The sequence below is a fragment of the Tachyglossus aculeatus genome, chromosome 9 (assembly GCF_015852505.1).
Source record: "Tachyglossus aculeatus isolate mTacAcu1 chromosome 9, mTacAcu1.pri, whole genome shotgun sequence".
NCBI lineage: Eukaryota > Metazoa > Chordata > Mammalia > Monotremata > Tachyglossidae > Tachyglossus > Tachyglossus aculeatus.
The window spans coordinates 44,147,354-44,165,634 of NC_052074.1; the positions used below are offsets into that span (position 1 = coordinate 44,147,354).

Sequence of the window (18,281 nt, forward strand, 5' to 3'; positions counted from 1 at the left end):
CTAGCGAACAACTATATTTGAGTGCTTATTGCGTGCAGAGCACTGTACTCAGCACTTGGGAGAGTACAATATAACAATAGGAATGCGTCTGCTAGATTGTACCCTGGCAATCCATTCAGCCAGGGTTTAGTAATGCCAGAGCTCATCATAACCCTGTTCAGTTTCAGGAGCTACTCTTTCTGGGCCTCCTTCACTGCAACACAGCTTGTAAGCCCTTCAGGACTACTATTCAACTCCACCCTGTAAAAGAGGCCAGACACACATCACAGCACTCTTTGTGCCCTAGCGAACAACTATATTTGAGTGCTTATTGTGTGCAGAGCACTGTACTCGGCGCTTGGGAGAGTACAATATAACAATAGGAATGCGTCCGCTAGATTGTACCCTGGCAATCCATTCAGCCAGGGTTTAGTAATGCCAGAGCTCATCAAAACCCTGTTCAGTTTCAGGAGCTACTCTTTCTGGGCCTCCTTCACTGCAACACAGCTTGTAAGCCCTTCAGGAATACTATTCAACTCCACCCTGTAAAAGAGGCCAGACACACATCACAGCACTCTTTGTGCCCTAGCGAACAACTATATTTGAGTGCTTATTGTGTGCACAGCACTGTACTCAGCGCTTGGGAGAGTACAATGTAACAATAGGAATGCGTCCGCTACTGTCCCAAGTGCTTAGTGCAGCGCTCGATAAATTCGATTGAATGAATAAACCCATTCGCATGTGTCCCCAACGAGCTTACCATCTAGAGGGGCCTGCATTGCAATTACAGAAGTCGTCACCTACCATCTGTGCTAGCACTATTCTCACTGTCTTCAACAGAGCAGACACAGCATCGGTTTGGCACTGTTGGGGGAATCATGGTTTCCTCCCAACCATTACTGACATCCATTGCTCTAAAGCGTTAGAGCAGCGAGGAGGAGAATGGAGGCCGTGACCACAATCCGGAGAAGGTTCCTAGCAGGGCGAGGGCGATCCAGAAATTGTCTAGGCAACAACAGCTAAAGTGTTTGTGCCAACTGAAAGCAAGAAGAATCTGTGAATCAGCTTTCCACTTCTACTGGTAGAAGTGCAACAGATTTGCTTCTGGGCAGGTAAAAGGCTTCTTTCCCACTGTATCTGCCCAGGAGATTAAAGTGTTGGTCATTTACTAATGCTTACTGTGCCAGGCACTGGGATAAATCCAAAACAATTCCATCAAACACAGGCCCTGCCCCCAGAATATGAGACAAAGAGAGATGAGGCAGTTGGTGTCCAGAAAAGCGACATGACTGCTCAAGGCAGAGTTGGGATTAGAACCCAGGTCCCCTGCCTTCCACTCTTTCCAGTAGACCACACTGCCTTCTAATCATTTTTATAAGTCACTGAGAGGAACTACTGCTTTTCCTGGAATGCAGACTAATGAAGACTTGGGATTCGAAAACCTAGGAAGAGCTACTTGGTTTGCAAATCACGTCAAAACCTTCGCCCCAATTTGGGATTTACTTGTTCAAGAGTCACTAGGTCGGGTGTGTGTAAACCAGGCCCGGGGGTTAGGGGGAGGAAGGCTTAGCTGTGTGCAGCTCAAACACCACACATGCATGACAGGTCAATTTAAACCCAAGGCAGTTCACTTCTACATAAAATGGAGGAAACAGAAAATAAGTCAAGATTTGATTCATACTTAGCCAGGGTCTTGGAGATGACGAATCCAATGATCATATGTAGAACTAACTTCTCGAAACACACCACCACTGTGGGTTTTGATTTGAATTCAACTTATTTTCCTTTCCTGGCCTAGAGCACAATTTCCATTAGGGCCTGGTCTTTTTTTGTTGTTGTTGCTGTTGTTGTTGAGGCCAGTGCTAATCTGCATGGCTCTAGTGACCATAAGGAAAGAAGCACGGATGCTTATATCTGCTTGAACTATCAGTTTGCAGTTCACCTACAGAAAACTCTTGAAAGAAAGATGGGAGTTAATGGCCTCTCTAGCAGGGATGTCAGTTTCCAGGATCTATGCATAAAACTGATCTTTAAGAAATCCAGAAAGATACATGAGGACATGCTAAAATGCTTATTATATACAGCTTTTTATTTTAATGGAAAAATAAAGACAAAAACTTTTAAAGTAATATTTACTTAAAAAATTTTCCTCCATGAAAATTATAAAAGCAAAAGTGTCTTACACAAACTCTAAACTGCCTTGCCAAGCATAACTACCTTTGCACAAAATTATAAGCATTTTAAGATTTTCCCACTTCTAATTCCATGGCAAACGAATATTGGACTTGATTAGCACTGTTCATTGTAATCCCAAACATAAATGGGGGTTCCCTGTCAGAAACTAAAAACAAATCAAAACTCCCCACCCCCATAAACTTTACAATAGCCTCTACTTCTAAAAACAGGAAAATAAAACCTTAAGGGATCCCGTTAGGATTAATTCCCATTCTCTCACACAAGTTTCACTCTAGTCTCAAGTCTCCTGCACAACCAAGACAGACGTCAGGATGCGTCAGTAGAAAATGACTGCAGAAATGGGGGTAAAAAAAGAACCATCCAAAAAACCCTAGAATAATCACAATTTCCTGCGATTTTCCTCTAAGCTGAAACCATTTAAACTGGTCAAACAGGGAATCATATCCCCGTTTGCACTACATAAAACCATCCTTCCCTTTCCGTACAGTGAAGGGAGACTTACTTCGAGTCTCACTTGACCCATCTCTACAGAAGGGATGTTTCTCCGATTAAACTAACAGAAGAAGGGTTAATCCGGCACTGAGCGACCACATCGTTCTTGCACCAAATACGGCCTATGCATGGTTGGATTGGAAAGAAAAAAAAAAATCTCATTTTATGAAGGGTCCTTACCCCAAGGGAAGGCAAGTCTCCTAACCAGGGCTTCATCTTTCAAATAACAAAAGACACCGCTCTCTGAAGCTACTCATAAAAATGGGTGCTTTATCCATTCTTAAACCAAAACATTAAGCAAAATATTCCACATCAACACTGTAGTTCAAAGCACAAATTTCAGATAAGGGGACCTTATATGCATTGATTTATAATACTCACAAGCGTGTCATTAGAAAACCGTAGTGAAGTACATGGGAAGGGAGATGACTGTGAAACTCTTCTAAAGGTTTCAGAGCAAATACATTACACTGTTGTGCCACTGAACTAATCGTAAAGTATGCCTTTGTTAGAGCTGTACAGAGTATTTTAAGTAGAAATAAATACTAGTACACGCTAGAAGAGAAGGTTTAATAATTGATAAAAATGTACAAAAATATTCCAATCAGAAATGCTTCAGAATGTGTACCAGAGAAGTCAATATTTCTCACTGAGGAGGGAAGGTAGAACTTGTCCTCAATGAAAACCCAAAGTAGGGGTGAGGGGAGAGGAAACAAGAATCATTTCATTTTTTTTTTAAGACAAGAATATTGCAACTGTCACTTAAAATGTGGTGGCCCGTTCTTTAATAGGTCCTTAAGGCAACACTTTTAAAGTAATTTACAATTTGATTTGATGTTAATATTTTTAACATCATCTCGAAACAGGTGTTCAAATAATGCCCTCATAACAGCCCCTCTCATCACTCAGGTGTTGAAAACTAACAATGGTGGTTATCTTTGCAGCAGCCCCTTGTTAGTTCCACTATAGTTAAGGGTCTAACAGCCTGCCATTGTAAACCCCTAATTTTAGTATGTCTTTGCCATAAAAATTCACATCAGTCTAAACTGGTAGCGCACAAAAAAGCCATCTTATCTGTTGCTGGTGCTCCTTTTTTTGTACCACTAAACATCAAAAATGGTTTCATTATATCCTCAAAATCCATCTTCTGCAAAGCCAATCAAACCGCTGGAAAAAAATACAAACCCCCCTCCCCCTCCCCAAAATAATAGCACGGTTTTGACTTTAGAACACAAAAGGAAGGAACGGGAAGAAGTAGTGAAGCACTATTAGCCACAGGGCCCTCTAAAGGGGATCACGGCCGCTGGGATCTTCTTGTGGTTCTCTGGACAGACACAGAGGGGTTTTCACCTTGGTGTTGGAATTTCCTTTGCTTCTGCAGATTTAAAAGTCAAATCCTTTGCAACGTTCCTGAAATTCACTTCTTCCTGTGACACACTTAAAAACCAGTGTTGCTTCAATGGAACTTAAAACATCAGAATCCCTGTCCTGCACTATGTACGTTTCTCTTTATTTTGTCATTTTGTAAACATATATTTGGTATCTTATTTTACTGATCATCATCCAGCTGTTCCAAGAGGGTCCTTCTCCGCTTTTCTAATTCCCCTTCACTCAGTTCACTGCCAGAAGTATCCCAATTACCCTGGAAAGACAGTGAATTAACAGTATTTAATGGCTTTGGACGTGACAAACATTTCCCATGTTTAATCTATTTTCACTTACAAACGGAATTTTGTGCTCCACTGTTGGGTTATAACAACATTAGAAAAAGAAGAGAGTACGCTCTAGACTTACGTTCTTTCAAAGGCTCCTTCTTTTCTTGAAAGCAATGGAACGACATGAAAAGCTTGAGTATTTTACGATGTGAAAATTCTGAGCTAAGTACATGACTTCCATTAACTGGAGACCGAAAGTTAACTCTAACTGCAAAGTCCTAAACATTCCATTAGTTCTATCAAATCAAGGTCTTTTCAAAGTACCAACTGTAGAAATACTCTTCAAAAACAAAGTTCAGAAGCTTTACTTACAATCTAGGGCACTCTCCCAAGCGCTCAGCACAGTGTTGCGCACAATAAGGACTCAGTAAATACTAATTCAAAGATACAGCGGACAGAGAATTCCTGTAAAATCCCTCCCCCGCCCCAGTATTTGCGCCTTCGGGGACTGGCCGGTTAATGTGAACGAAGCCAGTAGTTTAAGATGCAGAGGAGAGGTGAGCTTGAAAATTCTTCCTTTTTGGCCAGTAGTCATGATCAGTGCCACACACTAAAACAGCAAGCTAGTCAAGTGTGGTCATTGTTGTTGTTATTATTAATAATCAAAGTTAATTATTATAAATAATAACAACAGTATTTATTAAGTGCTACGTGTTGAGCGCTTTTCTAAGCACTGGGGAAGGTACAAGCTGATCAGGCCAATCCCAGTCCCAGCCCCACAATCTAGGCAGATGGGAGAACAGGAACTGAATCCCTATTTTACAGATGAGGAAACTAAGGCACAGAAAAGTTAAGTGACTTGCCCATGGTCACACAGCAAATAAGTGGCAGAGCTGGGATCACACCCCAGGTCCTCTGACCACCCCCAAGCCCAGGCTCTTTCTATTACGCTAAACTGTTATAATGAGGTGCCAAAGAGTTTCCAGCTTGGGGTAATTCAAAGTTTCTCCTTTCTGTTCCAATCTCAAGCTAACTGGATTTGACTGCAGACAACTGTTATGCTGAGAAAGGATACCTAAGAAGTAGATAATTTGGTAGCGCAGCCCACAACTTTGTTAGGTTTAAGAGAACACTACCTCAAAAAAGGAAACTGGACTCTTGATTTGGCCAGGAATAGCTTGGCAACTACAATTCTGGCTCCGAACCACGGGTTGTGCAGACCCATGCATGTCTGCTGAGCACGGTACAAAACAAGTCCAACTGACACAATTCCTTCCCTCTATAGGTTTAAAATATGCAACAGATATTACTGTGATCAAACACAAACACTATTCCTTTATAAGGAATAGTGAAGGAGGTGGCGAAGATCCAGCCAGGATTATCATTTCCTAGGGTAGAAAATCGTCTTTGGATCTGCACATTAACAGCCTCTTATTTCTGCAGCAAACACACATGGTATCGCAGACTAGTTAGTGAAATTGGCACTGGGACGCCGTCCTTCAGGTGGCTGTTTGTGAAATGACCCAATGGATTTGATGGGGCTGCAGGCTGGGGCCAATGCAGGAAGAGGCTCTCTGAAACCGAGGGCTTCTCCTTTACTGATGAGGTTTGCATTCATCATCGATGACATTTATTGAGTGCTTTCTGTGTGCAGAGCACTGTACTAAGCACTTGGGAGAGTACAAGAGAATTGGTAGACACATTCTCTGCCTGGCATAGGAACACCTCCGTGTCTGCGCTTCTGGGCAAGACTGAGGTTGAGAACATTTCTGTTTCGACTGTACTTACGCTTAACCTGGGAGTGTCAAGACCTTTCCCCCCTAAAGCAGTTGTCACTGATGGTCCCGATGACTCACTATAAGGCAGCCAATTTTGGAGGCCAAGTCGGGAAACCAGCAGCACATTTCAGGGGATGTGATTCCAGGTGCCTCCTAAGTAGCTGAACAAATCTGTTCAACCCTCAGGAGTCTTTCCTTAAAAACTATTTCAATTCTCTACATGCTCATAAGCACCAGGAGAAACCCTTAACATCTATGAAGAGTCCTTGTCCAAAAAGGCAACCACCCCAAGAACGCTGGAAACCTTATTTCACTTGCTTCATTCATTAAATGAAAGAATCCTATGGTTCCCAACTTCAGATACTATTTTAAACGCCATTACTGTTTTTAAGTAGGAGGCTAAAAATCTGGATCTACAATACCCGGAAATTCTGCTTCCTTCAAGGTTTCAATCATTTGGCTGGAATCCACATTTTTCATTTGCATTTTTTAAAGAGGAAGCACACGTTCCAATGTGCTTTCCCACCTCTCGTACCCCATCTGTGAAAAGTTTAAGGGGCTGCCCATTTGAAACTCAACAGTCCCCAGTCTCAGGAGAGTAAACATTATGGGAAAAAGAGCCTTGAAACTTCACCGCCGCTTCAGATTTCTACACTAACTTCCTCACTACAGAATCCCTACTATAGCTGTCACCGCAACAAAACTCTCCCGGGTACAGCTGCCTAAATTCTCCCTGTATCTTCACTACCATCTACTGATCCCCATGGGGAACAGAGAAATATTTCAGAAGAAAAGATTTACAGGATCAATTCATGCATCCGATTTCCTACTGGCAGTGTACTTAAATCTGTACACTAATAGCAATTACAGGCAAATACAAGGGGAAAGTCCAACTGTAGCCTTTGCAATAATAACCAATCCTATACCTACGTTCTGAGATTTTAACTTAAAACACATCCAGTGAAACCTTAGAAATACTCACAGAATCCTTTCCGGTCTTTTTTTTAGGTGATTTGTGTTTTGACTCAGACCTCTGTCTAGCTCTATCTTTTTCATTTTCTCGATCTTTCTCTTTCTTGTCTTTCTCCCGTTCAGCATCAGACTCCGGAGAATCCTGTATAAAGCACGATTCCAGTTTTTGGGTAGTGATACAACTTGAAATTTCATCACTTAGAAAAAAGGAAGATACATCTTCCTTGTTGCATTTTCACTTGCTTCAATAGATCGAATGGTTTCTAAACCCAATTACTTCCATCTGCTAAATTCACAACTCTGTTCACCCAATCACTGCTTCACTGTGAATTTCATTTGCAAATTCAAGTAAAATCCAACAGTAATGTTTTGTTAGAACAGAATCCGGAATCAAGAGCTACTTCTATTCTGTCCCTGAGGACACTTAAGTCAGTGAAGTTTAAGTGCACAGGCAATGCCCCAAATGAAGAAATTTACTTACAGACTTGTGCCTCCTTTTTTTGCTCTTCTTCTTATGCTTTTTTGACTTCTTATAACTTCTCTCTGCATTACATAAAAGCAAGGAGATATTATATTTGGGGACCAGATAGATATCAGTCATTCAAATGAAGTAAATTAAGAAAGCTCACCAGATTCTGCACTTGAAGAGCGCTCTGAAGCTGAGCGGGATTCTGAACGCTGCCTCTTTTTCTTTGAATGACTATCATCATCATCTGATTCCGAACCCTGAAAGAATGAATTATTCAGAGAATCAGGGAAAGATCATAAGAAGTGGTGAAGTAAAAAGCCAGGCTCGATCTATGAATGGGCTTACCGATCGAGAGCGGGAACGCTTTCTATGATGCTTTTTAGATTTCTTAGAGTGTTTCTTGTTCTTTGAATGGTGATGCTGACATTCATGCTGTAGTTTGAAAGGGGGGAAAGCACGAAAAACTATTAGGAATTATGATTGTCTCAACCAGGATCTCTCATTAGATGAGGAGCATTTTCTTCCCCCACAGTACACCAGATGATAAGACATGATCAGAAAAACCACAAGCACATTTACACAGAGCTTACATAAAATTTATACATACGCCTACACTGACCACAGATTATGCTAATGTCATTTTTACTGTCACTTCTAATTACTGTCCTTAAGGCTGTCATTTTGCCATTTCCCTCTATTCTGTACCTCTTGAACCACCTATTATCATTGATCAAGACCTAGCTCCCAAGTGTGCAGCAGAATGGGGGAGGTGGCAAAGGTGAAGACTGTTATGGGTAACAAGTGTCCTACACTGGATTAAATGTCTCTGCCTCTGAATTTTAGCAATCTATTTAAAATGTGTGATCGACATCTCAATTTACACGCATTTCACACACCTAAACTAATTCTCCCCTAACACACATGAAGTCAAATTTCCACTTGAACTCTTAGATATTTGATTGAAATAGACCTCATATAATTTTTTCTTCACACTCTGAAGGCCACTCATCTACCTAAGCATGATTGGCTCAACAATATAGTGAGTGAGAATTCAGCATAAATCACCTCAAGCACGTGCATGAAATCTTTAAATATTCTTTTTCTTTCAGACTCCAAAGTGATATCTTCGAATGCAGGTTCCTTTACAAATCTCTCCCGAATCTGAATAAGAGCACATAAAACAGATGAAATAAAAAGATCCAGAAGAAACTACACACACACACACAAATTCAACCATGAATCCAATTTATGATCTGAATGGAAGATGAGGCATTCTACAGTCAACTACTATCTTGCCTAAAATGGATTCAACTTCCAAAGTATCTGGGCTCTAGGTCACCTTATATATAAACCTTTCTACTTTTCTCAACATAAAACAGCTTTGAAAAAACCCAGATGGCCTACTGCTTTTATGACCAACTTCAACAGTATTCAAATTTTTCCACTGAACAAGCAGTCAAATCAAAAACAACATTTTCCTTTGCAACTTCAGACCTATTGGTTCATTAACCAAAAGGGCTGGTACAAAAACATTACCCACACCTAAAGAGAGTGTAAGTGTACTTATACATACATCTTCCCAGACGGCATCTAATTCTATTGGAGGAGCAGCTTGCTTCAACATACTCTTGAATGCAGACTCTTTCCTCTTCATTTTACGAGCCTCTTCTTTTTCCCTTTCACGTTCCCGGGCCTCGGCCTTTTCCAACAACTAAAGAAATGAGAATCCAATTACTTGATAGTGGCGATCAGTTGGCGTGGCTAGTTAACTAGCAGCCCCTAACAATATTCACCATCCTCTCCAAGTAGCAAAATCACTTCTGTGGCACACAGACTCAAAGAGTTTTACTCTGTGAACACTCCCAAAAGTCACTACGCTTACCTGCAAACTAGTTCATTCATTCAATTGTATTTACTGAGCACTTACTGTGTGCAGAGCACTGTACTAAGCGCTTGGAAAGTACAAGTCGGCAACATATAGAGACAGTCTCTACCCAACAAACAAGTTCACAGTTTAGAAGGGGGAGACAGACAACAAAACAAAACAAGCTAGTTCTTTTCAAGGCTGAAACTTACACTATTGAAAGCTAGTTTGATATTTCCGGCATCTAACGTGGTAGATCTTTTAGTTGAACTGATGACTGCAACAAAGTCTTCAAAAGTGGTATTCACTTCAACCACAAATCCTTTATCCTGTAAAATAATTAAATTTCTTAACATAACTAGGGGTAGGCACACACAATTAGTTTCTTATATTTCACTGCATTATGGGCAGTTGTTGGCCAGCCACGTCCCAAAAGTTTCCTTTACCTTTAGAATATCTTTTATGATCTTCTTTTCATCATGATAGCGTGCCTTTAGATCCTCAACATAAAACTTGAAAAGATCAAGTGCAGTTGATCCTAATGAAAAAACTAGAGAAGTCAAAAGCTAGCTCTAACCAAAGAGCTGCGATTACTTTTTTCATTTAAAAAAAAAAAAAAAACACAACAAACAACCCCACCACCACAAAACACAAGCTCCCCAAAACACAACCACCTTCCCTTTTATCAATTTCACCCATAAACAACCGGGGAAAATAAAAAATCTTACCCGGCTGACCAAGCATGTTAGTAAACCTAATATCAGAACTTATGGTTGGGTACAACTCCATCCAAGATGACATAGAATGCAACTGTCCGTGTTCATGCAGTTCATCCAAAAATATCTAAAAGACACATTCAAATATGGGTGTTTATTCTTATGCCAAGACAGACTGAGCGGTCTGCAGCTACTGTGATTTTTTTTCCTTTTCCTGCAGGCTCCTCTTCAGTTTGGATCCAAATCGTGGCTCCTTTTTGGAGAGAGCTCCTCCTTAACGAAATCTCATTTTCGTAAGAGAGCAACCCAAATAACGTTCAGTACTTGCTTACAACAGCCAATGATACTGTGACAAAGTTGTAGCCCCTGGTTAAAATGATGATCTCATTTTTGGACCTCCTTATTCTAGAGGTCGCCTCTGCATCTATGACCCGTATAGTGAATTGATGCTGATTTTTGGACATCATAATTTCTAAAAACCAATAAGAAAAAAAAAAAAATCAAAAGTGTAATTTACCTGAAAAGATTCCCTATTTTTACGCTGCCGTCTTCTTTCCCGGAGCAAACTTTTTTGTTTTTCTTCTTCTTCTTCTTTCTCCAGGGCCCGAATATGTTCTTCAAAACATATCAACGCATCTTCTTTGTCCATGTCTATGGGGGGAAAAAATTGGTCCAAGTCATCTTGCAGTAATTATCGTAACTAGTTATAAACCAATATGGTAAAACCAAAAAGTGACAGGGTTTGATCAGTAAATGTTTCTACGTCCAGAACCACTAGCCTGAAAGTATTTGCTGGCCAACTTCATTATTGCTAATTTTTTTTGGAGCTTTGAGAATTTCCTGTTTAGTGACCTGAAGTTCCAGGTTTCTCTCTCTTTTTTTTTTTAACCTTACTTCAAGTGCCAAAAATATTTAGTAGGGAGCTACAGTAGAATTATAATTTAGAAATAAGTATCGCTTGACTTCTTGCAATACTTTGGCTGCAATCTTTTAAATTTAATTTAAAACATGAAAAAAATGATGTAATGTTTGTTCTCTTACGGAAAAGATATTTAAGCAATAACAAAAGGCATAAATGCAAGTTTCTGCATCCTGGCTCTGGTGTCACTAGTGGAGACAGGATCAGATCAGAGAGCTTGGACACTTTTCATCTTGAAAGTACTGCCTAGCCTTTCTAATTGAGGCTAAAAAGGCCTGCAGACAGGAATGTACCTAGGGATCCCCATCCAGCTGTGCAGCTGGTGTCAAATTTAGGCTAGAATGCTGCTAGGGAATTGGGTAGCTTTAGGACAAAAGCCTGATATATGGATTCAGGAAGACGTGATGCCAGGAAACAAATGTGTATATGTGCGCTTTTGAAACCAGTGAGTACTTCAGTGCAAATTTTCCTGAATGCAGAACTTCACAAGAACACAACCCTAGAATTAAAGGAGAACTGTGCATCTTTCAGCCTCTTAATATAAGTAAGCAGCTCAGAGGAATAAGTTGTGTAGTCACAAACCCTGGAGTCCTTGCTAAGAATTAGACATGTGTCTGTCCAACATGGTTTAATCATTCACCTACATGGAAGCAGGGAGTTGGACCAGTTGATCTTGCAGTCACTTACAACTCTATAATTCTGAATTAAATTTTCCTTACTCTGCAGCTCCTCATCCTCTGCAAAGGTGGGATTATCCATGAGATATTGCTGTGCCTCCGACCACGTGGTAGAATACGTAACATTCGCCATGTTGTCAAGAATGTTTTTCAGTGCCTCCCAATTTCTCTTTCGTAACTGCTTTGCTTGTTCCTGGAACAAAGAAAAATACTCCATTATTTTCTAGACAAATCCCACTTTGAGGAATATGCATGACTGAATGCTACATACAGGGGCACAACCACTCTTCTGGCCACAATGTGCTCTATCCAGACGGACACAGGCTAATTCCCTAATACCATTCCATTTATCCAAAATGCATAGTGAAAACACGTGTTATGGAAGAACTGGGTTATGTGAATTTCACTGGGGAGTTGAGTGGCTCCCACCGTTCCTAAATAGATTCTGCAAAATGTGCTCAATCTATTTTACTTGCATGGGGCCTGTAGTCATACTAATGGTACTCAGTGATGACTATGCACTTGGCCATGTAACCCTTAAGCACTTTGCTACTCACTCAAGTCCCACAGCACTATACATATACTGCTATTTCCCCTGTCTGTAATTTGCTTTCATGTCTGTCTTCCACTGTATACTGTAATCTCCTTGTGGGAAGGGATCATGTCTACTGACTCTATTGTACTGTACTTTCTCAAAGGTTCACTGTGCTCTGTATATAGTAAGCACTCCATAAATATTGTTGATGGATTATTAAATGTTTACTGGATGCAGAACACTGTACTTGAGACAGCTGTAGCAGAGACTATTGTAAAGGAAGTAAATCTTTCATTTCCTACATTCCCCGATAAGACAAAAAAGCAGTTAAAATTAAACCCCCTTATATTTGAAAAAAACTTTCTTTTGAATATCATGATTTCGATATTTAAATCTGGTCATTTGTCACAAAGGAAATATACTGATTTTGAAAATCAATGGAGGAAACATCCCAAAACACTCTAATTAGAAATCCTGAAGTGCATTTATGCCAGGCTGTAAGAACTGGGTGAACTTTTGTTTTTCAAAGCAGCAGTTGAGGGCAAAAATTCAATAAAATCCAGTAACTCCAACTAAACTTAAAATGAGATTCTTTTTGCAAATCACCCGAGTTTTTCTGTACATACCTGCAATATACCAAAGTTCAATAGTGGAAGACAGAAAGCACTGTGCTAATGAGAATGCCTGTACAACTCAAAGAAAAATGGGTGGCTGGTTGGGGTGTGTGTGTTGGATGGGGAGGACTGTTGAGAACTCAAAATTACCTTTTCTTTTTTTGACAAAAAGAACAAGACATCTTCATAAATTTCAAGCCGGTCCCGCTCTGATATAGCATTCCAGACCTCCATCTCGCCAAACATTTGTTCAGCTTTTCTGTTTGTCAAGAGAAAAAGAAAAATTATTAGGGAATGACTAACATACAACAGCTCTGGCCTGAAAATAAGAAAAGCATTCACCTACCCAGTCCTGAGCATACTATATGGAGCGGGAAACTAAAGGGCTTAATGGATCAGGGTGACTTTTCAGTCCTTTGCCCCTTCAGCAAAGGAGAGTAAAAAGGGAAAGAAAAAGTCTAAGGGTCAAGCAAAACAATGACTGACTCTCCTCTCCCCGCCTCAGCTGAACAAGCCTCGGTCCCAGCACTTCAGAAATGTTACAATGGGAACATACGAAAGAAGCACAAGACACATTCCCCACCCGCGACGAGCTTCATTTTTATGGGCACACTATCGTAGTCCCAAAATTGACAATTCGGGCCTGGGGTGTGCAATGGAGAGTCACACCAACAGAGGAACCTGAACTCCCAGGACAATACACTGTGAATGCGACTTGGATTTAAGTCATAAAGGCTTGGAATAAATGGATAGTACCACCATGTAGCAAACCTTGTTCTAAAGCCAATTAACTCGTTTCAGTTTTTTATTAGGTAATAAAACTTGCTAAGCTTTTGTTCTCCCAATAAAATTACACACAGAGATGAAGAGTTAAATGGACGACTTCTAATACTAAATTAACTTTTATACTAAGTGCCTAGTTTCTTTTAGTCAAATGAAAAATTATATGTTAAAAGACCAAAAAGAGATTAAAAGGGAAATAAGGAGGCTAGGGTTTCATATCCCTAAATCTTACTTGTATCGAGTTGTGGAGGTCATCTTATCATGGTTCTCAAGGAAACGCTGAAAGGATTCCTTAGCTTCTTTGTATTTTGATCTAGCTTCTTCTTTTTCTTCCTTCTCTGTCTGGACTTTATAAGCATTAAATGCTTGTTTTTTTTCACTCAGCTTCGCTAGAGCACTGAATAGCAAGAAAAGGAATATTAAGTGAAAATTACATTTGAATTGTCAAAGCAAATATGATACTTACAAGCTACAGGCCTGAAAAGCTAGCTGCAATAAATTTGTGCCAATTTGGAGGAAAAGATTTGTTTCCGATAAATGTAACGACACTATTTTAGTATAACTATTCAACTTTATTAGTATGAAGTGGACTAAAGCATTAAATTTGTGCCAGAAAATGACGTTATCAATATTTTAAGACTTTAGAGAGTAATACCCTGAGGGGTGGGTCACAAACAGGGCACCTGAGTGGGTTGTTGAAAATTTACTATATTACACAAACAAATGCTCTGTTTCTTTTTAAAGATGCAGTAAGTTAATAGCTTCATTAACCTTCCCAGGGCTACGAGGGATAGTTTTGATGTCCGAGGAACTAGAAAACTAGCCCGATACTTCCTGTACGATTACATCTGTCAGGCATGTTGTAAGTCTAATTTATCTGAATGTGAGCTGAAGACAACTAAGAATTAATCAATCAATCGTATTTATTGAGCGCTTACTTTGTGCAGAGCACTGTACTAAGCGCTTGGGAAGTACAAGTTGGCAACATACAGTTCCTACCCAACAGTGGGCTCACAGTCTAAAAGAAGAGAAGCAAATTTTAATACCTGTATCTGGGATCATTAATGATCATTTTCATTGCTTGTTCCCAAGAGGCATTGGATGGTACTCTCTGTGAAGACAATGAATGAATATTGCTAACTCAATAGTTCAGATAAAGTATTCGACTTAGGGCAGCACATTTTACTGTTCCAAAACTTTAGTTTCATGTGATAAAATAACATTACACACTTGAGCTTTTCATAATCAATCAATCGTATTTATTGGGCGCTTACTGTGTGCAGAGCACTGTATTAAGCGCTTGGGAAGTACAAGTTGGTAACATATAGAGACAGTCCCTACCCAACAGTGGGCTCACAGTCTAAAAGATGTTCAAAATAAAGTGTTTCAAGACACCACTGTTCTCAAAATCTAACCATGTAAATTTGCACAGGTCCCAAATTAGAAAGTCTTCAAGGGAGACTTTCATAGATAATCTTGGTCATTCAAATTCAGGTGGGAAATAACATTACAGGGTATCTCAATATAATCAGATCACTAAGTACCTTCTCTTTCAGCAATTCTTTAAATGCTTGCTTTGCTTCTTCTTTTGTGTTCCAGGTATATGTTTTTTTGGCAGGCTGGTTATCATCTTCTTCCTTTTTGGGAGTGTAACTGTAAAGAGTAATGAAAACATTTTCTTTTTGTTGAAAAAATACTTCATCCAAGTTATGGAAAGAGAATGAATCCACTTTGTCCTCAGTTAAATATATTTTTAAAAATTTGCTATCTAAATACAAAACTTTATTTAGGTTCTAGGGTTCTCAGTACATATGGGTATATAAGAACATGGTAAAGAGGGGAAGGAAGACAGCTTCACCAGCCAGTTAATCTGTAACATTCTCCCCCTCCCAGCAAAGGCAATGGGAATTCAATGACTGAACTCACAGCCATTTTATATTAGAACGTGAAATATATATTGTTACAATTACAATTTAGGATTTGTTACGTTCCTATGGAAGGAGAGAGATAATATGTTCCCTCTTTGGGTCCAATACTTCAATGGATATATCTGATTTAGAATAAGCAGTTTGTGACTAAAAAAAAGATAAACTAAGCCTACAACAGTAAAGCACGAAACAGCATAACTACCGTAAATTGCCTCCACTGCATAATCCCCATTTCCCCCGGTTTTTGAGGAAGAAATAAAATATTTTTTGTAAGCACTGACAGGGGCACATGCCAGGGTAGAAAGAAAAAAAAAGGGTCAGAACGTACTACTGCTGCATGGATAGGCTGGTGCTATATACTCCATGTTGGATATAAAATTGAAGGGGGAGGTGGAAAGAGGGAGGGCTACTGGCATTATCTGGGAGAATCCAAGAAGAGAAAGAGATGCAATCTCAAATACTCTCTTCGCTCTCTTTTTTTCCTCGTGCTCCCCTTACGGTAGCCCTACTTCTTATATGACCCTCTCCCGTTTTGGAACTGCAAAGGTTGAGCCAAAGAGTGGGGCAAGCCATGCCGAGTAATCACGGCAGTTCCTTCCCCCACCGAAGCTGGATTCCTGCACTTGTACTTACTCTGCTGAAGCCTCCTGCTTAGACACGTCCTCCGTCACGTTAGCGGCCGCTTCTGCACTTTGCTCCTGAGCGGCAGGAGTACAGATAACTTGTGCTTGTTCCTCCGTTGAGATTGTTGTGGTGCCTTCATTGTCTATGACAGTGGCAACAATGGAAGTGACCTCGCCCTCGCCGGCCGTGGGAGTCGTGGCGGTGACCATCGTGGCCGGGGCAGAGGAAGAATTGGCGTTGGCGTTCGCGGCGGCTGCGGCGGCGGCAGCAGCGGCCGCGGCGGCGACCACGGCGGCCGCGGCTTCGGCCGCAGCCATTGTACTCATCGTACTTGTGATTTCTGTTGTAGGGACAGGTGCGGATGACGTTGTGGGAGAATCTTCCTGTTTACTATTAGGTGTGTTAACAAAAAGAAAAAAAAAAAGCAATATGGTTCATTCTAATGCCCTGGTTCGTAAAAGCACCCATTACGGGTGGGTCTTCAAGGGTTTGGAGATCAGGAGAAATTCACAAGGAATAAACTCAGCTTGAGGCTTTCAAGCGTAAGTATTATTTGGAAGAAAAAACGGCAGGTGTTGAAGGGATAAACCATTCCAGAAGGATTCTCTTAGGTGCCGAGAGAATGATGAATACATTGATCAATCAATCAATCAATCAATCAATCGTATTTATTGAGCGCTTACTATGTGCAGAGCACTGTACTAAGCGCTTGGGAAGTACAAATTGGCATCACATAGAGACAGTCCCTACCCAACAGTGGGCTCACAGTCTAAAAGGGGGAGTCGCCTGTTAACGACGATGGTATTTGCTGAACGCTTACTATGTGCCAGGCACTGTACTAAGCACTGGGATGGACACAAGCAAATCGAGTGGGGCTCACAGTCTCAATCGGGCTCATTTTGCAGATGAGGTCACTGAGGCCCAGGGAAGCGAAGTGACTTGCCCGAAGTCGCCTGGCAGACAAGTGGCGGAGCCAGAATTAGACCCCATGACCATGAGCTGATGAGGTAACTCAGGCACAGAAGTTAAGTGACTTGGCCCATGGTCACAAAGAAGACTAAGCAAGGGCAAACACACAAACAAAAAATTACATACCTGGTTTCTTCAGCTTTGATCATAGCTATAAGAAAATAAAAAATACCATTCAAAACAAGGTATTTCATAAAACAGCAATTAAACAGTGTACTTCTGAAAATTTCAGAAAGAAAGGAAATAAGCCCCCAAATTGTACGTTTCAAGATCCACTGATTTTTCTACCTAGATCTCTGCCCAGAAAACTACAAAGTCTTTCTTGGAAAATGTCTCAGTCACTTCTATCGCTTCAGACTAGAAGTCTCTCTCCCAGTCTCAGTCCCTGAGCTAGGAAGAGTACTTGTCATTGTATGACATGAAAACTTTTCCCTAAGGACAGTTTATCCTAAAATCACTTCAAAGTTCATCGGAAGTAGAGATCCACATAAGTAAGGTATCCTTTTAAAACATTAGTTGTAAATTGGTCAGGTGAATGCTACCTTAACAGGAAAGTAAAAATCAAGCAAACCCATTTTCTCCTTCATCCTTAAATCTATTCTCTCCACTTCTAAAAAGGTGCACAAAACTTAAAGTTCCTCTTCCTAAATACTTGAAAATCCTGGCACATATGCACAGACTTTACCTGAAGAATTAAATGTGCTTTCCCAGCCCACAAAGCTGAACCATCTAATTAAAACTTCTTTGTTCATGTCATTTGAACAAAAAATGCACTAACACTTTCAATCTATAGTTTAAGGAATGGTTACCTAAGTACGTCTGTAACAAACGTCCTCAAGTACAATTAATCATCACTCACTAGAGTTTTAGTATTATGACAGAGAATGAAAGGGATTCAGAAAGATGACAGGACAGGATATCCTTCTTTGAACAACCTGAGTTTAATATGAGACATATATTATCAGAATGTCTCCAGCAATCTAGGAAGTGGAGTAAATGCCAGCTTGTCATTTATGGACGAACGGAAAATATATCTTTTCCTGGCTTATCAGTGAAACAAAATTTCAAGACCAATTCAATTCTAATTAATTCTAAAATGATTTGTTTGAAT

At 40.2% G+C, this 18,281-nt stretch overlaps 1 protein-coding gene across 6 annotated transcripts in view; it reads right to left on the reverse strand.

Moving 5' to 3' along the window:
* Positions 1 to 2,050: 2,050 nt before the first annotated feature.
* The window catches only part of PRPF40A (pre-mRNA processing factor 40 homolog A), a 43,376-nt gene continuing 27,145 nt past the window's right edge, over positions 2,051 to 18,281 (reverse strand). For 2 of the 6 annotated variants that reach the window (XM_038750821.1, XM_038750823.1), the window contains 18 exons: positions 17,297 to 17,321; positions 16,211 to 16,591; positions 15,194 to 15,302; positions 14,696 to 14,760; positions 13,882 to 14,046; positions 13,017 to 13,125; positions 11,760 to 11,910; positions 10,639 to 10,772; positions 10,134 to 10,248; positions 9,852 to 9,943; positions 9,618 to 9,734; positions 9,115 to 9,252; positions 8,607 to 8,702; positions 7,887 to 7,973; positions 7,702 to 7,798; positions 7,554 to 7,615; positions 7,083 to 7,214; positions 2,051 to 4,309 (listed from right to left, as the gene is read on the reverse strand). In XM_038750821.1, coding sequence (XP_038606749.1) covers positions 4,217 to 4,309; positions 7,083 to 7,214; positions 7,554 to 7,615; positions 7,702 to 7,798; positions 7,887 to 7,973; positions 8,607 to 8,702; positions 9,115 to 9,252; positions 9,618 to 9,734; positions 9,852 to 9,943; positions 10,134 to 10,248; positions 10,639 to 10,772; positions 11,760 to 11,910; positions 13,017 to 13,125; positions 13,882 to 14,046; positions 14,696 to 14,760; positions 15,194 to 15,302; positions 16,211 to 16,591; positions 17,297 to 17,321 — 2,168 coding nt within the window. In that variant the 3' untranslated portion in view covers positions 2,051 to 4,216. Of the gene's footprint in view, positions 4,310 to 7,082; positions 7,215 to 7,553; positions 7,616 to 7,701; positions 7,799 to 7,886; positions 7,974 to 8,606; positions 8,703 to 9,114; positions 9,253 to 9,617; positions 9,735 to 9,851; positions 9,956 to 10,133; positions 10,249 to 10,638; positions 10,773 to 11,759; positions 11,911 to 13,016; positions 13,126 to 13,881; positions 14,047 to 14,695; positions 14,761 to 15,193; positions 15,303 to 16,210; positions 16,592 to 17,296; positions 17,322 to 18,281 lie in introns of all 6 variants that reach the window. The other 4 variants (XM_038750822.1, XM_038750818.1, XM_038750820.1 and 1 more) reach the window with 3 other exon arrangements.